The 25,966-nt window shown below is 39.1% G+C and overlaps 2 protein-coding genes across 6 annotated transcripts in view; one reads left to right on the top strand and one right to left on the bottom strand.

Annotated features, from left to right (window-relative positions):
• Positions 1-10,624, top strand: part of kif26b (kinesin family member 26B) — a 384,274-nt gene extending 373,650 nt beyond the window's left edge. For all 5 annotated transcript variants that reach the window (XM_062968955.1, XM_062968956.1, XM_062968954.1 and 2 more), the window contains one exon: positions 3,885-10,624. In XM_062968955.1, the coding sequence (XP_062825025.1) occupies positions 3,885-4,033 (149 nt within the window). In that variant the 3' untranslated portion in view covers positions 4,034-10,624. The remainder of the gene's footprint in view (positions 1-3,884) is intronic.
• LOC134295681 (uncharacterized) overlaps positions 1-25,966 on the bottom strand; it is a 183,758-nt gene that overhangs the window by 63,525 nt on the left and 94,267 nt on the right. The window lies entirely within an intron of this gene.

Genomic DNA, 25,966 nt, shown 5'->3' with positions numbered 1-25,966 from the left:
ATCCAACATATTCGCTTATCCAACATTCTGCCGGCCCGTTTATGTTGGATAAGTGAGACTCTACTGTATATAAAACTTTAGTACTGGCTTCTTGGAGCTGTCGTGAGATAGTGGGAATTTAGCACTTTAAAAGCAACAACATCAAGCAGGCAGTTTTCTGATCTAATACAAATATATAATCCGATGGTCCCCCAAGAGCTTTAACTGTATTTAAAACATATTGTAATGACAGTATTAATAAAACGAAAGGACAAGTTTCAAAACTGTAGCAAATAATCCAAGAGGCAAAACTGAGTAGATCTCAAGGGATGAGACTTGTTTGGGAGTCAGATTTGGAGGTAATATGAACAGAAAAATGATTTATTTTGGAAATGCCACTCTTTAAGTTAATATCTGGAAGTATATTTAAAAAATATTCATAAATGTACTACAGTACTCACTTAAACTCGACACAGTCAATAATGCAGTGTCAAATTTATGTTGGAGAAGGTGTTATAAAATAGGAGATTGGAACCATGTGACTAGCTGTGCCAAAAAATTGTAAATTCTGGCATGACATATTAGGATGGATAAGTCAGATGTTAGGCAAGTAGGTTCATTTCAGAAGGGCATTTCTGATAATTTCCATATTCAAATACGATAATGTAAGCTTGCCAAATAAGAATCTTATATTAAACACTGCAAAGTTAGAGATCACTAAAGCATGAAAAACATTAGAGAATCCTTCTATACAAAAGTGGCTAAATAGGATATGGTCCATAGCTTTTTCAGAAAAATTAACACATACAGTAAGACTTGCAAGACAGGACATAAAAGAAGATAAGTTTGAGACTACATGGAACCCATTACACTGTGTAACACGATTTTTGTTCCTGGCTTATAAATGTCATTTCCTAATTGGTTCTATGCTAAAAACATGGGAAACGCTTATTAAACTGCAAAAACTTTATTTTTACAGGACATCCTGCAACACATTTTGCTATAGTTTTTCAATGAATATTTCATAAGAGTCTCAACCAATTCAACATAGTTTGTGGCAACCACAAAAATGAAGTTTCTGGAGTATAACAACTCCTTTCAAAGTAACTACTGCACAATTAAACAGGAAACAACACTTTCAAACCAGGAACAGGTTTTTGTTTTTTGTTATATAGTATTATTACTTGCATTAACTGAGGCAAGGTAGAACTTAAACTTCTGCTGGATCAAGAGAGATTTTTGGGAAACTAAGTGTTGATAACCACCATCAACTTACATACAACATTTTATGATTAGGAAGACAATTTATACGTTTGGTGATTAACAGAGATTGGGTTTATGTCTTTATGAATTGGGGAAGTGAGAGAGGATGAGAGAGATGGGAGAAAAATAATGCTAACTGTATAGCAAGTAGAGCTTTTGTAGTATATTTTATTAAGTACTAGGTTGGGTACCTGGCAATGCCTGGGTTATTTGAAAAGGGCATTGTTTGTTTTTGGATGTTATGTAATATCAGTTTGGTCATATGTTACGCTATTTCCTAGGGGGAAAAAATCTATTTTTTTGTTTTTTTATGAATGTTCCTGTTAGAAAATGCTGAAGGATGTGGGTGAACTACAATTCCCAAAAAAATTGAGTCAACTCTCCCAAAACTCCCCCAGCCATGTTGGGTCTGTGTGCCAAATTTGATCCAGATCTGTCATCTGCTGGGTTCAGTGTTCTCTGGATAAGGGTGAATTGTAACTCCCGGATGCCAAATTCAATCACTCCCAACCTCGCCAGTATACAAAGTTGGGCGTGTTGGATCTGTATGGCAAGTTTGGTTCAGATCAGTTGTCGGCTGGGTTCACTGTTCTCTGGATAAGGGTGAACTACAACTTCCAGATTCTCAGGGCAATCTTCTTAAAACACCTACCAGGATTCACAGATTGCCATGTTGGGTCTGTGTGCCAAGTTTGGTTCAGATCCGTCATTTGCTGGGTTCAGTGTTCTCTGAATACGGGTGAACTATAATTCTCTGATGCCAAGGTCAATCACCCCGAGTTGGCAGCGTTGGATCTGTGTGCCAGGTTTGGTCCAGATCCATCATTGATGGGGTTCAGAGGGCTCACGGAATACAGGCAAACTATAGCTCCCAGAGATAAAGGTCCATCACCTCCAAAGTCCACCAGTATTTCCAGTTCGCCATGTTGAATTTGTGTACCAGGTTTGGTCCAGATCCGTCATCAGATGGGTTCAGTGCTCTCTGTATACGGGTGAACCATAACTCCAGGATATCAAGGTCAATCACCCCCGCTAGTATGAAAATTTGGCTATGTTGGGTCTGTGTGCCAAGTTAGTTCCAGGTCCATTGTTGGTGGGATTCAGTGTGCTCTTAGATTGTAGGTGAACTATACATCCCAGTCCCTACAACTCCTATGAATCATGGTGAATTCTCCCCAAACCTCTCCAGAATGTTCAGTTCCTCTGTTTGTTGTGTGCTATAGGAAAGGGTAGGAAAGGGTTAAAGGAAAGGCAATGGGCGGGGTCATGCAAATGGAGAGAGAAAGGAACACTAGGATGTGCTCTCTGTAACCTGCAATGTCCTGGGAGAGAGTGACTTGGTGGCTCCACAGCACTGGGAACTATAGCCTGTTTGTGGAGGCCAGAGGCTGTCTGTGTGAGCGGACACCTGTGCCACATACACATATACAGATTTTCACTTTTATTGTGTGTATAGAAGATTATGTAATATATTTTCCCTGTCCTCATTTTCCCTGTCCTCTTGGCATAAGGATGCCCATCATATCCTTATGCAGAAAGGACGGGGGATGAAGGCACGCAGTACGTGAGAGCCTTCTGGAGCGCTCTCAGCAACCATGTGTCACACCCTCCTTCTGGCATAGGGACAGTGCAAGCAGCCCTGTATTTATGCCAGGAGAATGGCTCGAGGAAGGCACACAGCGGTTGAGAGCCCTCCGGAGCTCTCTCGGACGTCGCTTGTCTCACCTTTTTCCTGGCATAATGCTGAGAGGACAGTCTGAAGATTGAGGGAGAAGTATTGGGAGGAGGATCGGGGCTTTCGCGTTATGTCTCGTTTTTCACCTGGCATAAGGATAGGGTGAACTTTTTGTCGTTATGCCAGGAGGACAACCTGAGGATGACCTGGGCTCTTGCCCCATCCCCTCCTGGTCCCTCCCTCTCTCAGGCCCTCTCTCTCCTGGACCTGTCTCATCCGGCATGTGCCTGGCTGCCCTCCTGGCCTGGCCCTCCTGGCCGAGCCCACACTGAGGCTCCAAGGCAAAAAAGTTTGCCCATGCCTGATCTACACAGTTCAAAAACACTTTAATTGTCAATATTCTGGAAACATGGGAATAGTAATTTTACATGGTCTTTCGCCTCCTTTGTCAAAGAGTGCTACAAATCCCAAGATTCCATAGCATTCAACTATGGCAGTTAAAGTGGTGTCATACTGCATTAATTCTACAATGTAGTGAACTTGACTTGCCTAAGGTCACTGAATCGGTTTTCATGGTCTCTCAGAATCTTAGTCCGATACACAATCCACATCTCTGCTATGTCTTTACACTGAGGCAGTTAGTGAAAGTGCCAATATCCAATTATTTCTTGTTAATAAAAATAATAAAAATTGGTTGTGAGCATCAGAACATTGAAACCAGCATTAACAGTATTCTGATGCCTTTTGAGTTATAGTCGAACTGAATTGGCAAGAAGTCACACATATATGGGCCCAGCATGGTGTTGTGGTTTTAGTGTTGGACTATAGCTCTGGGAAACAGAGCTCAAATTCCCAGTATTTGTGCCTATACATGTGCAACTAATCGTTCATGGTATAACTTCAATTTCTGGTAGAGTTCTGGTCGTTTTCTGTCTCTCCACCAACTTTTTTCTTTCTCTTTTTTCAGTTGACCTGGAGCAAGTATTTGACTTCGATTCCCTGGAGTACTTGGAGGCTCTGGAGTGTGTGACTGAACGCCTGGAGAACCGTGTCAACTACTGCAAAGCCCACCTCATGATGATCACATGCTTTGACATCACTTCCAGGCGTCGATGAAGATTTCACCGCAAGAATGTTTTGGACTACTGCCTCCCCTTTTCTCCTTTTGGAACAGCGCCCCAAAGACACAGAATGAGGATGAAGGTCGGTGTCATGTTTTGACTGTATGTGTGTGTGTTAAGAAGAGATTCCCCTCACCTTTCTGTTTATGATGAAGAGCAGATCGTAAATTGAATAGATGATAATGAAAAGCAAAGACACAGAGGTATAAGGATGTGGATTCTTCTAGCCCTGAAAGAGCACTTTGAGAAATCTTTAAGGACGTATTTGTAAATAGGAACTGCTGGCAGAAGTGACTTTTTCCCAACGATACCTGAAGCAAGAGGAAGAGCAGATGTAGGATCGCCGCTGCTGAAAGCACCATTAAAGTGAAAATACACAGAGAAACTGTCTTAAGTGCCTTGCAAATCTTTATTATCCAAACATTTATGTCCATATATTTTGTGTACAGATGGTGCTAGTCAAGTAAAAGAAAAAAAAGACAAAAAATCAAAACACTTTTTTTGGAAATGTATTTGCAACCTGGTTTTTATTTTCCTCTTGGTGTTTTGATCCTTTTTCTGACTTGTTGTTTCTATGTAACTTGTGTTTGTAAAGATGTTTCTAAACCGATACAGCATATAAATAAATGTTAACTGTCTTTTATTGTGACACATCAGAATAAGGCCACTCAAAGTGGAGGGAATGATTAAATCTGTTACATTAAGCTCAAAATGTTTGAAAAGGGAGATCCCTAGTTTTAAAAAAGGAGATTTTTCTGGCAACATGGCAAAGGCCTGAGTGTTTTCGATCATCACAGCAAGAGTCAATCCATTGACTCATTCAGCAGTTGAATTGTTTTTGGTAATTTGTTGTGTTGGCTTTGAAATAAAAATAAAAGCAAATAAGGGGAGGGATAATGTCATCTGCTTGTGAAGGAAAGAAACAGGAGCAGCACCCATCATCCCCTGCCTTTGGACAGGTCACAGTGCCATTCTTATCTTGAACAGCTTAAGAGTTCATTTCCCCATAGTTGGTTCCATGTGTTCATTGAAATGGCATCTCTGATTTGTTTATTGTCAAATAAAAATACCAACTGCCACAGGGAAAAGCAATAGATGATTCAATTGTTATACTTAATTTGGGATTACCAATAGGATTCAAGCCAAAATGTTATTTGATATTAACCCTATTGTGGAGAAGTAAAGTCGTTATTGGGATGGGATGGGAATTTGACATGGAACAAAGGTATTTGTAACACTTCTATTTACAGATTCCCTTGTGACATATTGCAACTACCCTTTGCTCCCAGTACTCTGCCTAGTCTCAAGTTGGGAGTGTTCAGTTATCAGATCTGTTCTGTCATGGAGTTGCAGATATGCAATCACAAACATAAAATAATTCCAGTCTTAGTATTTGGGAATCCTAACTAAACTAAGTTTGGATTTAGTTACAAGACTTACATCTCTCTGATCCAGGATCTTGACCTCATTTTGTAGATACATATGCAGAATGCACACCTCTCTGCAAACAACCATGCATAATGGACACATATCATAAAGGTTGGAAAGATGCAAGAGATAAGACAGTCTGTTTCGACAATAAGTAGGATAATCATGTATGCACAGTGTCATTTGAACAATTTGCAGCATCTCTTTCAGTGCTCTTTTTACATAGAAGCAGACTTCCATGGGCAATGTGAACAAGAACTTGGTTCTAAAGTTGTAGATTCTCTACCTATCCAAAAGCTAGATGCACAAAGAAAGTTCTTTATAACGAAACAAAAAACTTTCTTCTAGCCTTTCAGTTCAAGTGATCAGCATGAATCTGTCATATTTAAAAGGTTTCCATGTAGGTTTTGTTCATCCTGCCTCTCTTAGTGATGAGAGGTAATAATAATGAACCATCTCACCAAGGAGTCATAATAATAGATTCAGACAGTATCTACTGTTTCAGGTACATAAAACAGCAGTATAATCATCAGTAATGTTTGCTTCTAAGTAAATTAATACCTTTAATGTGAACAGTGTAGATTTGCTCCTGTTTTGTGGCTTTTAACTGTAGAGAGAAGAGATTAAAAACTGGAATCATATAACTAGACATAACTAGATGCAATAAAATGCAGTCAAATCCACAAAATAGTGATACAATTATTGGCCAAATAACAAACTGTAGCATGCAAGCTGTGCCTGAATTTCAGTTTGCTAATAAAGGTATTGCTTTTTGTGGATTTGGGGTTTTGTTGTATTTTGCTGCATTGTCAGCATGGCTATCCCTGATTGTGTTCCCTGGATTTGAAGATACCAGATTTTGAGACAAAAAGAGAAACTTTAAGTAGGGTGAGCTAATTGACTAGGACTTAATTCTTTGAGGTTTTTATTTCCAACAAAGATAAAACTATTTTCATTTGAACTACAATGGGCAGATTTTTCCTATACAGCGCCTTAACATTTTTCCAAATGTGACAGTACAGAGAGTAAGAAATTCAATGTTCTCTGCTTGAGAAAAGAGCAGTTAGTTTCACACAGGACAATGACGACTTCATTTTCTTCTCTCTTACGATTTTTAACATCTTTTGTCTAATAGTGGAGCTTTGAAAGCTTGTGTGATGCATGTTGTGCATTTTGCTAGATATAATTCTGTTTTCTCATACTTTCTTTTTTTCTTGAATTTTTAGTTGGAGAAATATTGTATAACTAATAATTTGTTTTTGGTTGAAAAAAGTATACAGTGGGCATATACTTAATCCTATATCCAATCTAGACCTGGGATTAGGATACCTCCTTTTTGGAAGCTGATGGGAAGACAATGGATAAATATATTCTGTCTGTGTATTCACAGATATTATTGAGCCATTCTACTATTTTTGAATTACAGCATATTTAGCATCTATTATCTCTTTTGAGATCTAGTTTTCTGACCTTGCTTTCATTTAGCCAGCCTTTGTTTTTCTTTAAATTTCTAGAAAAAATATATATCGGAGATAAGATAACTTCCTAGATCCGAGCCTGCTGGTGCTCCACACAATATTTTATGGCTACCCTGTGGTTTTTAGAGCTTGGTAAGGCATCCCCAAAAGATGAAACTATGCATATATCTATTTATGCTCCCTGCAATAAATGTGCCTTCTGTTCCTCAGAGGTATTGCCTCAGAATTGTGTCCATGTTTATCTTCAATGACTAATAAAAAAACAAAGCATGCTAAATGACAAATATGCAGGTGCAGACAACTACACACTTAAACATACAGATCACTTGAGGTACTATTTTTTCTAAAAATGTGCTAATCTTGAATTTCATACATAGCTTAATTGAGAAAAACTTTAATAGACTAGAATTAGGAAGCTGCGATATACAGGTTATTTGCTGAATTGGAAACAGTATGCATAAATTGAATGCACATTGAAGCATGCATTCTACGACCAAAATTCACAGTAGAAGGTGGGAAATAAATGCCATTTCTTCAGCAAGGTAATGATAGCATTTGGATATTCCAAGTCAAAAGAGAGAATTGCTCTGGGGGAAAGGAGTTTTCTTCAAACCAATTTTCTAGCTGTGTTGCTTCTTTTGTGACCTGTCTGCCCTAGAAAGTAAAAGGCAACTCCTAAATGGTTTTTGATGGAGAGAGACTGTGGGAAATACTGTTCCATATATTCCCATTTCATATGCCTTATTGCATAGTGACACTGATTCTGGGCGAGTCTCCATGTCAACCAATTCTTCAATTTTCCTTATATGTCTTTCCAAACTCTGGCATTAGAAAGCAATTTTGATTCTTAACAGGCTGCGCATTCAGTTTACTGAGTTAAAAACAACAAGGCATCAGGAACAGAAGAGGAAACACAGCCAAAAAAATCTAGGTGATATTTCGTCTACTTGGGTTAGTGCAGTTACTGACAAGCGACAAAGCAGAACTTATGAACCTTGCTACAAGGCAATATCAATAAAACCTTTACAGCCCCACTTCCCAGAAGGCTGACCATTTATGTATGCCACATTTTATGGAAGCTGTATTTTAAAATGAGTATTGTATTAATGCCTATACTTACTCTTCACCCTATAAAGCCAAGTCGTGGGATCTGCCTCACAGAAAGCTTTGAAATAAATGTAACATCTGTCAAGTCAATTAAAATACATGCGAGTGTCACTAATTTAATGTCTGATTTACTGAAGATTTCCAGGATTAACTGTATTAATCATGTAATATAAGCAGAGACAGTGTGAAGAAAATGAAGAGTGTATCCATGGTCTGTGTCTCCCCAACCAACACTTTTCCCCAGATAACATGTTATTTTTATTATTTTAATATTTCTATGGTTGGCTCTAATTAGCAGAGGAATGCAAGAACGTTGATCCAGAGATATACTTTAAAAAAATCTTTTCCTGGGCCATGTTGGAGAAAAAGGCTATGCCACATATATTTAAAATAATATGAGAGACCATGTTGTATGTACAGTGGACCCTTAATATCCACAAGATTTTCATTCCCAGTACAGTATATACAACAGTTTAGTAAAATGGTGTTCCTTATATAAAGATTACAATTTTTGTTTTGTTTTGAAGGGTGAACATTTTTGTGTAATGCAGGGGTCCCCAAACTAAGGCCCGGGGGCCGGATGCGGCCCTCCAAGGTCATTTACCTGGCCCCCGCCCTCAGTTTTATAATATAATATTTTTATATAAGTTTTAATAATATAATATATTGTATATACATATAATATTGATAATAATCTTATGTTATACAATATAATACTAATAGTAATACCATATAATAATATTAATTATATGTTATATATTACATATTATATAATAGTATAGTGGTATAGTTCAATATAGTAATATATAATGCTAATATTGTGTTATGCTAATAATATAATATAATATGTACATACAGCTGCTCTGAGTCCCCTTCGGGGTGAGAAGGGCGGGATATAAATGTAGTAAATAAATGCAGTAAATAAATAAATAATTTTAGACTTAGGCTCAACCAAAGTCTGACATGACTTGAAGGCACACAACAACAACAACAACAACAATCCTAATTAATTTGACTATCTCATTGGCCAGTAGCAGGCCCACACTTTCCATTGAAATCCTAATAGGTTTATGTTGGTTAAAATTGGTTTCATTTTTAAATATTGTATTGTTCTTTCGTTGTTGTTGTTGTTGTTGCACTACAAATAAGACATGTATAGGAATTCGTTTGTATTTTTTTTTTCAAATGATAATTCGGCCCCTCAACAGTCTGAAGGATTGTGGACCGGCCCTCTGCTTAAAAAGTTTGGGGACCCCTGGTGTAATGGATGGTAGAACCCAGAGATGCAGAATATGTGGATATGAAAAGTCAACTGTATTGCATACATGTGATGTTACAAAACATTAATTAAAATAATAAGCAGTATTCCCAGTTCATAACCACCATATTTTTCTAAGCTATTTTGAGATTAACATTTCAATGGAGTATGTACTTTAGAACCAACAAAGCATATGTCCCCTGCATTGCAAAGGGCATCTCTTGTCAAAACTGGGCCATAATATTGTGTGGGTTTATAAGTATCTACATGTTTTCTTAGAATGTCTTTTTGCTATCCCCAGCAATTAGCTTTAAATACTCAGTTTCAGTCTACTGGTCATGTTGCAGGAAAATCTTCTGATAGTTCTCTCAGTCTCTCTATCTCACTCAATTTATTTCAGCAACAACAACAAAACCTAATAGTACTAATCCAATTGCCTTTGCAACTCTCCCAAAGAAAATGAACGTATGCATTTTATAAAACTTTGAGTGGTCATAACAATGGAGCATACTTTATAATAAAACATGAAACATTGGCAATGAAAATGGTGCTTAAAGCAGTTTCAGCTATATCTATATTACATATATTCTCTATAATGGATTTGCCCACCTTATATATTGTATAATATGTGTGTGAACGGATATCTGAATAAAACACCTTTGCCTAGAGATTTTATGTATACATAGATACTACTTTTTCTAAATTTCCCCTCATTCCTCTAGATGAAACTGCTATCAGACATTCATCACGTATTTGACATATGAAGGATATAATTTATTTGTAAACTCAGGATGTTCTTGCTTTATCAAATTGCTTGTACTTTGTAATTTATTTACCCATCTTAATTGGAAATGCTTATCTAAGTGCTATGCATTGAAGTGTACATTTGCTGAATCCATTCATTCTGTCTATGCCTATGTCCTTTTTCATATGAACAGTGGTATAATAAAGTCACGTAAGGTTGGAAAGGGCCCCTTGCCATTGGGCCAAAGGCTTCTACTGCATCCGTCATAAGAAGTTTTGCAAGAAGACAGACCTGCAAACTTATATTGTGCTACATCAGCTGAGCATTTTTGGAACAGAAAAACTACCAACATTGGGACAGGAATGAAAAAAAATCAGAAAAACACAGAAATCTGCAAGTTTATTGAATGATTATGTCAGACCTTTTGCCATTAAAATGTAAAGTTTACTGTTTTCTGGCTTAAAAAAAATCTCTTACCTTTTGTGGTATATGAGGTGTGAAACATATTGTCAAAATATGATGTTTAAAAGATATCAAATATAGTGGCATTAAATGTTTACTTTTATCTTACTGATCCTTGTGCATCCCAACAAGCTTTGACTTCATTGGGGAGGGGAGGGATCCTTGGGATAGATTTTTGACAGCTCAAATGCAGTTACTTGAAGAAATGTGTGTATAGGCTGCGTATCCCTTCTCCGGAATGCTTGGGATCAGAAATGCTTCGTATTTTGGATGATCTTTAAGAAAATTTGGAATATATATGTACTGAAGTATAAGCCCACCCGAATATAAGCCGAGGGACCAAATTTTACAACCAAAAAATGGGAAAACTTATTGACTGGGAAATGCAACCTACCCTCGTCTGGGTAGCTACTGGTAAATTTCAAAAATATAAATAAAAATAGATTCCAATAAAATTACATGAATTGAGGTATCAATAGGTTAAATGTTTTTGTATATTTACATAACACTGTACTTTAATATAATACTTTAATAAGATTGTCCAACTCGGATTACCTATATACTCTAATATAAACTGACCAGAATATAAGCCAGGACCCCACAGTTTATACTCGAGTATATACTGTACATAATAAGATATCTAGAAAAGTCTATACATGACCAAAGTCTATACATGACCAAAGTCTATACATGGAATTCATTTATGTTTCTTACATACGTTATGCACATGACTTGAAAGTAATCTTAAGCACATTATTTTAAATAATTTTTGAATGAGACAAAGTTTTTGTGCACCAAACTACCAGATAAGAGATGCTCAATATGTACAAGATAAATAAGCATTTTCAGTCATCAATATGGATTATATTCTTTTGGATTCCACCTGAAGGCTGGTTAATTAGATAATCCCCTGGGTTGAGTAAAAACCAAGTACATTACTAGAAGTTTTAAAAGGTTACAATATTAACCAGAAAAATGTTCACCATAAGATAGTTGGTTGGCACTATTATGGGACACTCAGCAAAGCATTTTGTCACCTCTTCCTCATTATTCAAATTAATGGGTAAGAAGACCTAAAGACTTGCTCATTCTTATTTTTTTTCTACCAACATTGCACAATTTGCCTTACAACATGGTGCTTAATAAGCAATGATATCCAAATGTACTCATTTACCATACAAATGTACCCTATGATGAAGTACTAATCTAGGTTTAGTTAGACCCAGAAAGCACAACTTTCATAAGAGGTTTGACTGTTTATTTATTTATTTTTTGTTTAGTATGGAACACATTTTTATTGATGCATATGGTTTAGATTTGGAAGCATAATAATAAATCAGCAGCAGTTTTCCAATTTATTTACCTGATTTGGTTGAGAGACAACATAGTATAATGGTTTAATCTTGAATATGTTACATTCTATCAGCCTCAGAGGAAAGTGATCACAAATCTTCTCAACAAATCATACCAAGAAAGCCTGCATGTGTTCGTATTAGGGTCACCATCAGGGCTGCAGCCAAGGGGGGGGGGGGGTTAGGGGTTCAACCCTCCCCCCAAAAAACATTTTCAGGTTTTTAAAAAACCTGGTTTACTAATAAATTTTAACTGATTAACCAAATCTCCATGAGTGCCACTGAAGTTTATCGATGGAGCCTGATTTCTAAATTATTTTGTGTTATGGAATTACTTTTCATGATTCACTTAAAAAAAAAAAAAAGTCGTCCCCCCCCCCACCACCACCACCACCACCTCAATTTTTTTTTCTGGCTATGGCCCTGGTGACCATAAATCATAGACCATTATAGAAACAGTAGCAACATCAACCATTTGGTAAAGAAAAGGAAACATTTACTTATGATTGGGATAATTATTCCTGTTTTATCCACAGTGATCTCAACTCAAGTATGATTTCTGGTTCTGTTGCTACCTCTGTCTAGTGATAGGAAGAGCTTGTGAGCAGTGGAGTGGGGTGGCAGAGGGGAGAGAAACCCCCAGTGGACCAGATGGGGAACTCCACAGAGTAGTGGCTCCCAATCTCCGTTTTACGCACACTCAATCCATTGTTCGAGCTCTTTACATTTTAAAAATTACACTATTCATGTCCATGCCATTAAGAATTTACACCCCAATAGACTTTAGGGCAACTTGCAGATTGTTAAAAGAAAAATACTCCCCATGTAACACAAAAAAGAAGCAGTAGAATAAATGATACTTATCATAAGAAGATACCAACAAAGTACAGCTAACAATCATGGAAAATCTTTTTGGATTAAAAAAAATGTTTTCCTCATTTACAACAGAACAGACCTTAGATATTTCTTGGGAAGGTAAATGAGTATCTATACCCAGGGGTTCAACAAACTTGGGCACCATCCAATATAAAGGCTCAGTTCAATCTGGCTTCAGATAAAGATAGGATTTGAAGTAAAGCTGCTTCTCGTTGCCTTTATATGCAGGATTCACCTTAGGTCCTGGCACCAAGACACTGGGCATTAAAGGATTGAAATGAGTCCCTTGTATGATTCTTGGCACCAAAAATATCTCCTTATATTAGCTTAATATTGCTAATAGGCAGCAATATTTGTGAACCAATTAAAGATTCCCAGTAGTCCTGAAAAGAAGTTTCACATAGTCCAAATGAGAGTTAGGCATTTATCACAATGGTCACAACCTAGCATGTATTTACCTGTATCCTGAGTTCACAGGATAAACAACAGAATATCCATGTATCAATCGCCATCCAGGATAATCTGGAACTGGAAATTGGAATTGCAAATTTCTCTGTTGACAGGATTGACATGGTTTTCAAGGTCTATCAGAAGTGTCCCAAGCATGCAAAGAGGAAGAAATTGAAGAGTTTCTATTCCTGCCTTGTGGTGATTGACTTTTGTTGCCCTCAGACAGGATGGTTTGGATTCAATCCCAGATTGGGGCTTCCATGGCCTTACAGGCTAAGCAGCTGGTTTAGCAGCTTGCTTAGCTAAGCGGCTTGTTCAACCCGTTAAATAAAATTTAATGTTCTGGACTGTATGGTGAATTTTGTTGGAAGGTGCATAGTCCTTGGAATCCTTTGCACTCATTTCATCTCCATTGTTTCTGCCTATGAGCCCCAAACAAAGACCTCAAAAAGGCAGTTGCTAATCCCATCCTGTCTGCAATTCAACACACTTACCAATGTGATTTGCTTACAACGAAATGCAGAGCCGTGTGAGCGGGACCAATGCGATTTACAGAAGGGTTTAAGTAACAAAATCTCTCAAAAATGAAATAAAAACCCCAGCCTAGTAAACAAGCATCTTGCCTGGAAATCTGCTCTTGGCCAAGGAAAATTTACAGAAGCAAAATGTGTATTCTGTGTATAAAAAAATTAAAATCCTTGAGAATGAAGCTTTGTGCTAAATTTGGCATCTCTTTACAGGGTTGTTATTGCCAGAGCTAGCCCAAGACATATTTTTTTTTTCTGAAGCAGAAGACATGGTGCCCCCTGTCTTCACCTGCCCATTTCAGAAGCTAACTAGACTGGCACTTGAACCGTATGCCAAGACTGATAAGTGGACGGTTCCTCCATCGGAAGACAGCACACTGTTTTAGGGGCATGAGGCAAGCCATCTGGCCCAGAACAGCTGCCAGCTCCTCGCTCCTCCTTGCATCCCGATGCTCAGACATTTGCTGTCTATAGTTGTTTCCTCATTCTGCCTTATGGCAAGGGTCACTGACTTACACTCAGGCCTTTCACACTAAATAATTATTGGACTTATTTCATGTCAAAAGCATTGCACGACAAATACATTTCAAAATGATGGGGGGGAAAAAAGAAAAAAAAGCATTGGATTATTGGACTATCATTCCACTTTAATTGCCTATGGAATTCTGGAGTTTGTTCAGTTTTCAGGACTTCTGGGAGCTGAAGTCCAAAACATCTGAAAATGAAAGTTTAAGAACCACTGGTTGAGAATTCTAATGCCCCTTCCCTAAACTGCAAGTCTCCAAATTCCATAATGGTACGTAGTTAAGATAGAATCATAGTATTATCATAATGAAAAGGTTTCTGATTATTGCTATTAGGAAAATAGTGGGTACTTTTGACAGTCTTAGGGTTCATGTACCTTGTAGACTTAATATATTTTGACATTACTTTCATTGCCATCACTCAATGCTATGGAATTGAGAGATTTGTAGTTTGGTACTCTTTGGCAACCAGACTGATTGATAACTGGCAAATAGAGGGAGAAAACATGGAGGCAGTGCCAGACTTTGTATTTCTAGGCACAAAGATCACTGCAGATACAGACTGCAGCCAGGAAATCAGAAGACATTTACTTTTTGGGAGGAGAGCAATGACCAACCTCGATAAAATAGTGAAGAATAGAGACATCACACTGGCAACAAAGGTCTGCATAGCAAAAACATTGGTATTCCCCGTAGTAACCTATGGATGCGAAAGCTGGACCTTAAGGAAGGCTGAGTGAAGAAAGATAGATGCTTTTGAACTGTGGTGTTGAAGGAATATTTTAAGAGTGCCTTGAACCGCAAGAAGATCCATCTTCCAGGAAATAATGCCCGGCTGCTCACTGGAGGGAAGGATATTAGAGGCAAAGATGAAGTACTTTGGCCACATATTGAGAAGACAGGAAAGCTTAGAGAAGAGAATGATGCTTGGGGAAATGGAAGGAAAAAGGAAGAGGGGCTGACCAAGGGCAAGATGGATGGATGGTATCCTTGTGGTGACTGGCTTGACCTTGAAGGAGTTGGGATTGGCGACGGCCGACAGGGAGCTCTGGTCCACGAGGTCACACAGAGTTAGAAGCGACTGAACGAATAAACAACAACAAACTTTGGCAAGGAAGAATGTGTATAACTACACCCCCCCCCCCCCCATAATTCTATGACATTAAGCCATGGCAGTTAAATGGTGTCAGGCTGCATTCATTTTTCCAGGTGAAGATACTAATACTATAATTTACCCATTTCATGCCTATAGTGAGGATTTTAGAAGTTATTGTAATTACAAGTAGTACGAGGTAGGCTTTACTTGTTTTCTGTTTAAATCCAAGTTCAAGTCTTGAAGATGTGCTACTAAATTTCCTTGGCTCTTCTCTTTTGTCTACTAAGAATTAAAAAGCTATGGACCCTTAACCATCTTACTATTCTGTCTAGGTTGGGCGGGGGGAAGTACTTTATTGATCATTCGCCTTCTATTTTTCATTTCTCAGCATTTATTTATTTATTTGGAATATTAACATTACACTCTCAGAGCAGCCGTTCATGTGAATAGTTCTCTGCCCCCAGGCTTCCAATCTAAATAAGCAGCAACACATAAGAAGACAGGAATGGGAATGGAGGAAAGGAAGTTCATCAAAATCAAGCTATATTACGCTTCTTTGCAAGCAATACGGTTTTTGCAGGCACATTCAGAGCTCAAGTTTGGCTTTTACAGGGCTTGTGTTTTGATCACACACAGTGTCATTCTCCTGTCGGAATTTGCACAACACTGTATGCACTTTAGGTTTTAAGAATATTAAAAAAGCTGACAGTTTTCAAGCGTGGAGGAAATTAGCATTTGTTGTGCCATATAAAGTACTTACTACTGTTAAAGGAGAAATGTGAGTGAGTGTTTGAAATAAAGTTGCCATTTTACTCTAAGTATGAAATGTGGCAAATGGCTTTTGAAGGACTGGAGACATTCAACAAAGCATGAAGCAGAGGCACTAAAGTCACTCCCTGGCTATAATTTTGCTGAGAGCTCTTCCAGATTTTGTTCCTGACATGCGTGACCAAGCAACATCAAAGTATGGCCAGCTAAGAAGAACACAGACACTAGTTTGCTTTTGCCTGTTTCTTCTGGGAAATGCAAGATTGCACTTCTTCCCACTGAGTTTACTGAGTGCAAAATATGTTTCCATTTCAAACTCATTTTGCATCAGTTGAAGTAACCTGAACAAAGGGGGGAAGGTGAGATAAGGAGAGATAAACTGGGACACTTTAAAAACAAATGTAAACGTGGGATGATGGAGGATTAAGTGAAACTGTCCCTACCAAACTAAGACAGTGGAGGCTATATTAGTGTTTCCTGCAAGAGATTGTGATTGGTAGGGTATTAATTTTACAGGGCAGAGACACAGAGTACATTTACTCTGTAGAATTAATGCAGCTCGATACCCCCTTTTAACTACCATGGCTCAATGCAAAGCTTGCCAGTGCCTCATCAAACTAGAAATCCTAAGATGCTATAACATTTGAGCCATGGCAGTTAAAGTTGTGTCAAACTGGACTAATTCTTCAATGTTGATGTATTGTTGAAGATTGTTTGGCCGGGTTTTAGCACAGCAGGCTAAACACCAGCTGCAATAAATCTTGTCAGTCAGAAGGCTGCCAGTTCAAAGCCTGGGTCAGGATGAGCTCTTGACCTTTAGCCCAGCTTCTGTCAACCTAGCGGATTGAAAGCAAAAATGTGAGTAGATAAATAGGGACAGCTTAAAAGTGTGGAGATATTAAGGCACCCATAAAGGAAATCCCAGGAAATGCCGGTGATATGATCAAAAGGAGGAAATTACAAACAAAGCTGTTTGGCGGGGAGATGGACCAACAGCACCCCCCCCCCCCCCAGTGGCCGGTATTGAGCACAAAGCCTCCATGAAGTTGAAGTTGGGAAAATCTATATATACCTCTATCCAGGCCTGTAGCGAGGGGGGGGGGGGAGGTTAGGGGTTCAACCCCCCCCCCCCAAAAAAATTTTCAAGTTATAAAAAAAATCTCATTTACTCATGAATTTTAACTGGTTAACCAAATCCCCATGCTAAGTCTATGAGATGCAAAACATTAAGAGTCCCTCCAGGCACTATCTCAAGCAGATATTGACAGGTTTGTAGCGGGGAGGGGTATGTGCTAGGGGTTCAACCCCCCCCCCCCCCGAAATTTTCAAAACCCCTCCCGAAATTTTTTTCTGGCTACGGCCCAGCCTCTATCTATGTTCAAGTTGAAGCCCTCAGTGGCGCAGCAGGTTAAACCGCTAAGCTGCTGAACTTGCTGACCGAAAGGTTGGAGGTTCGAATCTGGGGAGCGGGGTGAGCTCCCGCTGTTAGCCCCAGTTTCTGCCTACCTAGCAGTTCGAAAACATGCAAATATGAGTAGATCAATAGGTATCGCTCTGATGAGAAGGTAATGGCATTCCATGCAGTCATGCCAGCCACATGACCTTGGAGGTGTCTATGGATAACACTGGCTCTTTGCCTTAGAAATGGAGATGAACACCAACGCCCAAAGTCAGAAACGACTAGACTTGATATCAGGGGAAAACCTTTCCCTTTTATATTCAAATTGTCTGTCTTGTCTGTATAAAATGGCATTGAATGTTTGCTGTATGTGTATGTTCTGTGACCCGCCCTGAGTCCCCTTCGGGGTGAGAAGGGCAGAATATAAATGCTATAAATAAACAATAAATAAACAATAAATAAATAAATTGCCAGAGGAAGAAGAGAAAAGTGAAAACACCAATGTCATTGATTTGTCTAAATCGTGCCTATGCTAATGTGTATGGATGAATGCAAAACTGAAAACAATTGTTGTAATTCAGATCGCATTACAATACTCATCATAGTGGAGAATATAGGGACCAGATGATTTATTTTCTTGTTCATCCTGCTACCCAAGAATTAGCTGCTGGTGAAAAATCAAAGTCTTGCTCTTTGTTCTTCCAGTTCTTGGAAGAAAGGGGTTAAAATTGTAGTTGAAGCTTCCTTCCGGGGATTTCCCCTGCTTAAAATGGTCCTTGTGTTCCTCCACATGAAAATCTCCTGCCTTCTTATTGCTTGGCCACATCACTTGGGCTACATTCGGATGCTGGTCAGACACACCTCTCCCAGCCTTCATCTCTGAAATGTTGGAAGATAGGGACAGAGATTTCTATTTTTCTCGTGAACTGTTCTGATTATTGTTATTTGCTGTGAGTCAAATTTTGACTGCCATGATTCAATACTATGGAATCCTGTGAGTTGTAGTTTCATGAGATACTAGAACTTATTGGCAGAAAAAGTTAAAAACCTTTTAAAACTGTCAGTCCCATGATTCCATAACATTGAGCCATGGCAGCTAAAGTGATGTCAACCTGCATTATTTCTACAGTGTTGAATGATGCACCCATAATATGTAATGCTATCCAGTACCAGAATTCCCAAACAGATTTGACTCACATCTTCTTTGTGAATGGAAAAATGCTGGGTCCAGGAGTTTCATAGCATATACAGCTAATAAAATGGGACAGAAACTCCAGAAGGGCAGATATCACCAGAATCGCAATGCTTTCCTAAGTCAGGAGAATTAATAAGAATCTCTGAAAATTTGATTTAAAAAAATGGCTCTTCATGCATGAAGCCTTGGGAATTCATACCTGAGATCTTGGGAATGCTTTGGTGTATTATAGTATTAAGCTTTCAGTAAGAAAACATTAAGGTCTTTAATTCCCTATTTCTGCATTCCCCCTAAATATGGAGTTGTAAACTTGTCATAAAGGGCAAAAACCAATAAATATTCATTATAAGTGCAAAATGCTATGAAATGCAAATTCAGATTGCCTCTACATTTCGCTATAAATTCTGGCCTTAGTCTCACATAAAATGCTTCAGAAAAAAGGGGATGGGGACAATCACATTGTGTCTTTTCTTCACAATGACCTTTAAAATATGATTATTTATTGGTTCCTTTTTGCCACTGATTATTCAGAAATGAATCTTCCTGCTCCCTTACAGCAAAGCACAACAAATAACTCATTTTAGTAGATAGAAACCAAAGGGCATTGACTCCGCAGCAATGCCGTTTTCAAATAAAGCTGTTTCCTTATTGTGAGAAGCAGCAGGTAAAGAAAAGGTGTCTTCAGTACCTAAAATTAACACACATGTACAAGAAAAAGAAAAGGGCACAGGTGTATGGCATATCTGCAGTTTCAGCAAATCCAGCTGCATGGCTTGTGATTATTTAGTGAGCCCTGACAGGCAATCTAATCACATCTTCAGCCAGGCACTGCAGATGCAAATGGAAAGAGTTCCAGTGAATGCAGATATCAAAATGCACATGCAACTGATTCTGAACAAGAAGCAAAATGTGGGGATACCAACACATTTAGATGGAATGAATTTTTTTTGTGAAGACTTCAACGTAAAAGAAAAGGATCGACAAGCCTGCGATCTATTTCAGAACAAGTTCTCAGGCAGCATTCTGATCTGGGTAATTGAATGTCAGAAGAGGGGAACAAATAATCTCAACATATCTTTGCTTAATGCAATTTTGGCTCACCATTTTGTTAGGGAGGGACATCCATGTGCTTAGGTTTCCCTTATGAGTACAGATATGTTTTGGTTGCTACAAGGACTGGCATTTCCATCTGAAGGCAATGGTGTTCCTTCGTGTTGATGTGGGAGCTGGTATTAGTGCTTACAGCCGAGGAAGCAGAAGTTTCTTGCCAAGGAAACCCTTTGATAGGGTTGCCGTAGGGTAGCCATACGGTGGCAACAACTTGCAGGCACACAGCAACAACACTGTATCTTATACAGAGAGAGCAACACTTGCCTAATCTCTCTTCACACTTTGGCTTAAATCCTATTTTTAATCCTGACTCACTGAATTACTTATTAACATTCTGACTCACTAAAGAACGACTGATTAAATTGGTCTTCTCTAGTTGGGACTAATGACCAGGATAGTCTTAGTATACCATCCCTGTCAAGGTTCCCAAGGGTCACATTTTATATAGGATGTCCCAAGGGCAAGATGGATGGATGGTATCATTGAAGTGACTGGCTTGACCTTGAAGGAACTGGGGGTGGCGACGGCCGACAGGGAGCTCAGGCGTGGACTGCTCCATAGGGTCACTAAGAGTCGAAAACGACTGAGTGAATGAACAAGTCCTTTATTCAAGTCCTATTATCAAGACTATTTGGGAAACAAACCCCACATTCAAGAGCAAGCACCAGATTCCATCAGATTGACTCCTAACCATTTGGTATGGAAACTGCAATCAGGCCTTAATTTGAAATGTGTCGGGACTGTGGTTGACACATTACCACACTTTCCCTTCTATTTTGCTAGACTGACACTGAACAGCAGAATAAAATTTTCATTTTTACATTTTGAATGGGTTCCTAGATGAGATTTCATAGGAACCCTGCGGGCTGCTGCCATATGAGGTGGCCTTTTATAAATCTGCCTCATCAATTCTGTATTGCTCTACAGAAAATCTAGCAATTTATCTCCTTGACCATCACAGATCTTATGAGAAATCTGTACCTATTACACATTCAGATCTAATAAAGGAGATAATGTGCAAGGTACTCGTAAAATGGGTTGCTGTGAGTCTTTCAGGCTGTATGGCCATGTTCCAGAAGCTTTCTCTCCTGACGTTTCACCCACATCTGTGGCAGGCATTCTCAGAGGATGCCTGCCACAGATGTGGGCAAAATGTCAGGAGAGAAAGCTTCTGGAACATGGCCATACAGCCCAAAAGACTCACAGCAACCCAGTGATTCAGGCCAGGAAAGCCTTCGACAATACATTGCTCGGAAAATAATGGCATTTAAAAGAAACAATATAGGTGATCACAAATAAATGGTGTCCAACCCCATTTCCTTATAAACCTATTGTTTCAAACCAAGAGAGAGGGTTTTGAATATGTGGAGAAAAAATAGGGCATGTTGGAAGCTGTTCGTATTTGGCAATTATGTCAGTATTATTGAAACCCCAGAACCCCAAAGAGGACTCTAAAAACCCACAGCCATGGAAAGTGGGCTGGCCTAGCCAAGTCTAAGGCGACCTTTCACCCAGAAACCTAATTTGGGTTAACCTCCAAAAGTTGACTTTTAGCCTAGACATACAAGTTTCACAACTACTCATACACTCACCATAGCGCATCATGGGAAAATCCCATCACCCTTTAGACTGCAAGCATAATTCTCTAACAATACCTCTGTCTTCCTATTAATGGAGCCAAGCCAAAGGTTGAGGAAGTTACTACTACCAAGCCATCCCACTTCATGGGAGCCCACCCATGAAGTGGGCTGGCCTAGCAGAGCCAACACCCTGCTACTCCTTGTTAAAGTGGATGGGACCCACTGTTTTACCAGACCAGGGAGGAATAGAGTCAGCACCAATTACCTCCATCCCTACATGCATTCCTTTCCTCCCTCACCCATCAAGGGTGGACCAGGAAAATGGCCACAAGACTTCAAATTGAGTAAATTTGTTGAAGTTCATGCCAGTCCAAGAAACTAATCCGCAACAGTAGCAGCTGGCATGCCTCAGCCAACCAGTGCATGGATCCTAGCCAGCCCTGACTGAGCCAGTCAGTACTCATGCTGGCAAAAGTTTTTCGTTTCAAACTGCTGTCAAATATTTATGTGTTTCTGTATTGGGGTATGTCAGTCCTTAGAGTGCTAGCTCTGCTGGTATCTGCTTTGGCCAAGGTGAAATAAAGGCCTTTTGCCTTCAACCTGTCTGTGTCTTATTTGATTTTTGGAGCTTGGCGAGCTGGTTCTTGCATTAACTGAAATCACGCAACATCAACATGTGACCTGAAAACATTAAAATGCTTCAAAAGACTAAATTGTATAAGTGTGCAACAGTGGTGGGAAACATTTTAACAGAAGATCTGGATTGGGATTGTGACAGAACTAGGATGTTGGGACTAAAGCTAACTCTTGATCAAGTGACAATTTAGGGCTGAAAATGGCAGCATGTGACTCTTTAATGGTTGGGCAAAAGATAGCATTTCAGCAAGTGTTGCTTGTCACACAACCATGCACAAGGCAACACCTGCGGAAACTCCATGTTCTACACAACCATTAAAAATACAGGAAGCATAGATAGATAGATAGATAGATAGATAGATAGATAGATAGATAGATAGATAGATAGATAGATAGATAGATAGATAGATAGATAGATAGACAGACAGACAGACAGCGATATAGATATGAATGCTACAAAAAAGCAAAATAATGGAATCAATTGGAAATTGCCCCGTGACTGTCTTGAATACTTGTTACACATTTCAAAACTGTTTGTCCTTCAGTGCAATAAAGAAGTTTCAATAATAGCTCTTGTAGAATAAATCTGGCTTTCCACTCATACATTTTAAATCTCCAGTTAGTTATATCAGCAACTATTCTATCGGACATGTGTGATAACTATATATCTGTATTTAAAAGTCTCTTGTATTAGTTTTTTCAGTTTCATGAGGCTATGTGCAGTTTAATTATAAAGGTTAAAGTCTTCATTTTCTTTTGGGAAGGAATCTCTAAGGTGCTTATTAAAATTTGCAATAACTCTACAGAGTGACTGGAAAGATCTGCCATGTCCATATTAATTGCGCACCCAAAGTAAACAACTTGATTGATTCAATTATATAAGGAAACACTGGTAGGTTATTGTTAAAACTAGGGATACATCTAGACCAGGCATGGGCAAACCACAATTCCTAACAGCCAGATTGTTAGAAATTGTGGGAGTTGAAGTCCAAAACACCTGATAATAAAGTTATGTTATTTTATAATATATGATATCATGCTGATTTATCCTTATTATATTCTAGATAAGGCTTATGTCTAGATTGACCTGCCAATCACTTCTTTTTTACAAGGTACTTTAGGTCATTGAGATTCCCTAATGTATTTGAAATGGCTGGGTTAGCCCTTAGAAAGTGTGTGTGTGCATGCGTGTAGGAGCTTGCTGATAATTTTATCTTATTAACAGTGAGATCCTATACCAAAGACAATTGTGAATGCAGTTTGACACCACTTTAACTGCCATGGCTCAAAACTATATAATTATGGAAGCTGTTGTTTTACATGTCTTTAGTTTTGTCTGCCAAAGAGTGATGATGCTCTGCCAAATCCTAAGATTTCAAAGTATTGAGCCATGGCAGTTAAAATGGTATCAAATTACATTCATTCTAGTGTAGATGCAGCCTAAGGACCTCTTTACACAAGGCTTTTAAGTTCCATTTTGCTGCTTTGTTTTGCAGCTTGGACAAGACCTGCCATGCACCATCACATGATGCACAACAGGCCCCTCCCACATTCCTTCCAAAGTGGAGGGAGGAAAGTGTGTTTTGGATAGCTCCAATGGAGCTACCTGCACTTTCCTCCCCCTTTCCCTATATGATGGGGAAAGGGCATTGGGCAACGCGCGTTGCTGTGCACTGCCGGCCTTTCTCCCATCTGATGGGGACAGGAACAGGGTGCCAACACACTCTGTCCTGCCCCCACCATATGATGGGGAAGGAGGGAGGTGCACAAGGCATACGAGCTGCCCCATGAGCCTTCCCTTTTACCAGCAACTGCCAGTGAAACAGCACGGCCCAAAGGGGCCATGCGAAAAAGTCGTTTGTCTCATTGACTTCTCAAACTTACCTTAAGAGCCTGCAGCTGCATCGAGGAAAAGAGCTCTGTTATGCTATTGAGTGGGGCTACAACCGAACATTTCCAACCCCGCCTCTTCCAACAAGCTCTGCTCTGATAATTAGAAGCAGGACAACTGCCACAACACCTTGTTGGACCAGATTTAGGTTGAGGGGAAGATAAAAATAAAGTCTGGGCCAATTAAAAGTGCCCACTGTTAACAGACATGAGTCCCCACACCAATTTGCCAGATATCATGATGCAATCTCACAGTACATCTGACCATGGATGCATAGTTGTGTATCCATAGGGCATTTATTTTCCTTCTTCTCCTGGCATCAATCCCTTGTGGATTGCTGTGCTATTATGAGTGGTTCCCAAATTCAAGAGAGTCTTTGGGAGGTGGCTAGCATTTGAACAAGGGTGCTAAAAAGGCACTTTTAACTTCTTGGATCTCAACTAATCATTGTATGGGGTATTTGATCCCCAAACCAACACCCATTTATTAAGAAGCAGATATTTTCTTGAACTTTTAGAGATCTGCTGCTCTCAGTTACTTGATCTGAGGTATATATCCTCTTTTAAAATTTGAGACTGCCCTTTGCTTTTCTTTAGAGGAGAAATAAAGATGCAGCAGTCACTGAATCAGTAAATCTGGTGGTACGTGAGAAGCACAGGTCATTCACTTGTGTACCTATGAAGAAAGCATTATGCTGTGTCAAAGGAAACAACTTAATGTTATTATATGACAAAGTCAGAAAATCTCCTCTCATTAGATGGCCATGTTTCTGACAAGCAAGAGCAGAGCCAGGCTTCCCTGTTCTAGGCTGCCGCTCTCCAATCTTGCAACAAATCAATTCCTCTGACTTTTTCCTTCCCTGGCTGCCACTGATATATGGCTGTGATGAATTTCAATGAAGCTGTCAGATCAAATGCAACAGAAAATGTAGTTTCTGTCAAACTTCCTCTTTTGAGTAGTTGAGGAAAGTCTTACCAGTTAAACACAGACAGACCCTTGTCCAACATGTGGACCATACTCTGTATGCGGAATTGCAATTTCTACTTTGTTGGACCTGATATAAAAATTATGCAGAATTGAAACAACAGAGTTTGTTTTCCAATATTCGTCTGTAGAGGTTTTAATCATTGTTATTCACATACAACAGAACTGAAAATTCATAGTTTTGGAGAAGATGTGGATTCATCTGATTCAGCATCCATATTTTCTTCTGAAGACTAACTACAAGGAAGGAGTTATAGTCATGTTGCCTTTTCTCTTTGGCATATCCTTCATACTTAGCATTCAGGGGTTACTGTTTTTGAACTTGAGAATGCTATTTGAGTGTCAGCCATTAATTAATCTACTGCCCAGTGCATGTGTGTTTGTGTTTGTTTGTGTTTATGTACATACACACAGAGAGAAAGAATGTGCACATGGCTCTGCTCTTGGCACACCTTTGTTCATTTTTTTAAACTTTCTTACTAAGTTCCATCAGTCAAAGCTGTCCAGTCTGATGTTCAGTATGAAGAATGTTGTTTGAGAATGGGCAGGCACCTACTGAGAAGCATTATGGGTGATGTTACTACTACTGTCTTCTATAAGGTCTGGAACTAATGTCATAGTCTAATGTCAATGTCTAAGTGTTTTTGTTCCTTGCAAGTATGGGTGAGAATCATAGAATCATAAAATTGGAAGAGACCACAAGGGCATTTAATACATCTATGCATATGTATAATTAGTGGGTAAAGAGTTCAGAACCAGGCTATTTGGCTGACTGGATCCCCTTGTACAAACCTGCCCAAGCTGTGAGATCTTCAGGAGAGGCCCTTCTCTCGGCCCCACCTCCATCTCAACTGAATTGAAGGGAACAAGAGAGCAGGCCTTCCCTCTCAGTGTCTACCCCCAAATTCCCTGCCCAGGGAAGCCAGAATATCCACTTCCCTGTTGTCCGTTTGGTGGCAGTCTAAAACCTTTTTATTCAGGCAGACATTTAAAGATGAAGGTGTTTAAGATCTAGTCAGGGGGTGCTGTGGTTTTTTATACTTTTATGGTTTTAACTTGAAT

This window comes from Anolis carolinensis, chromosome 1 (assembly GCF_035594765.1).
Source record: "Anolis carolinensis isolate JA03-04 chromosome 1, rAnoCar3.1.pri, whole genome shotgun sequence".
Classification (NCBI taxonomy): domain Eukaryota; kingdom Metazoa; phylum Chordata; class Lepidosauria; order Squamata; family Dactyloidae; genus Anolis; species Anolis carolinensis.
The sequence above is the reverse complement of the archived record's forward strand: the minus strand, read 5'-3'. Positions and strand labels throughout refer to the sequence as shown.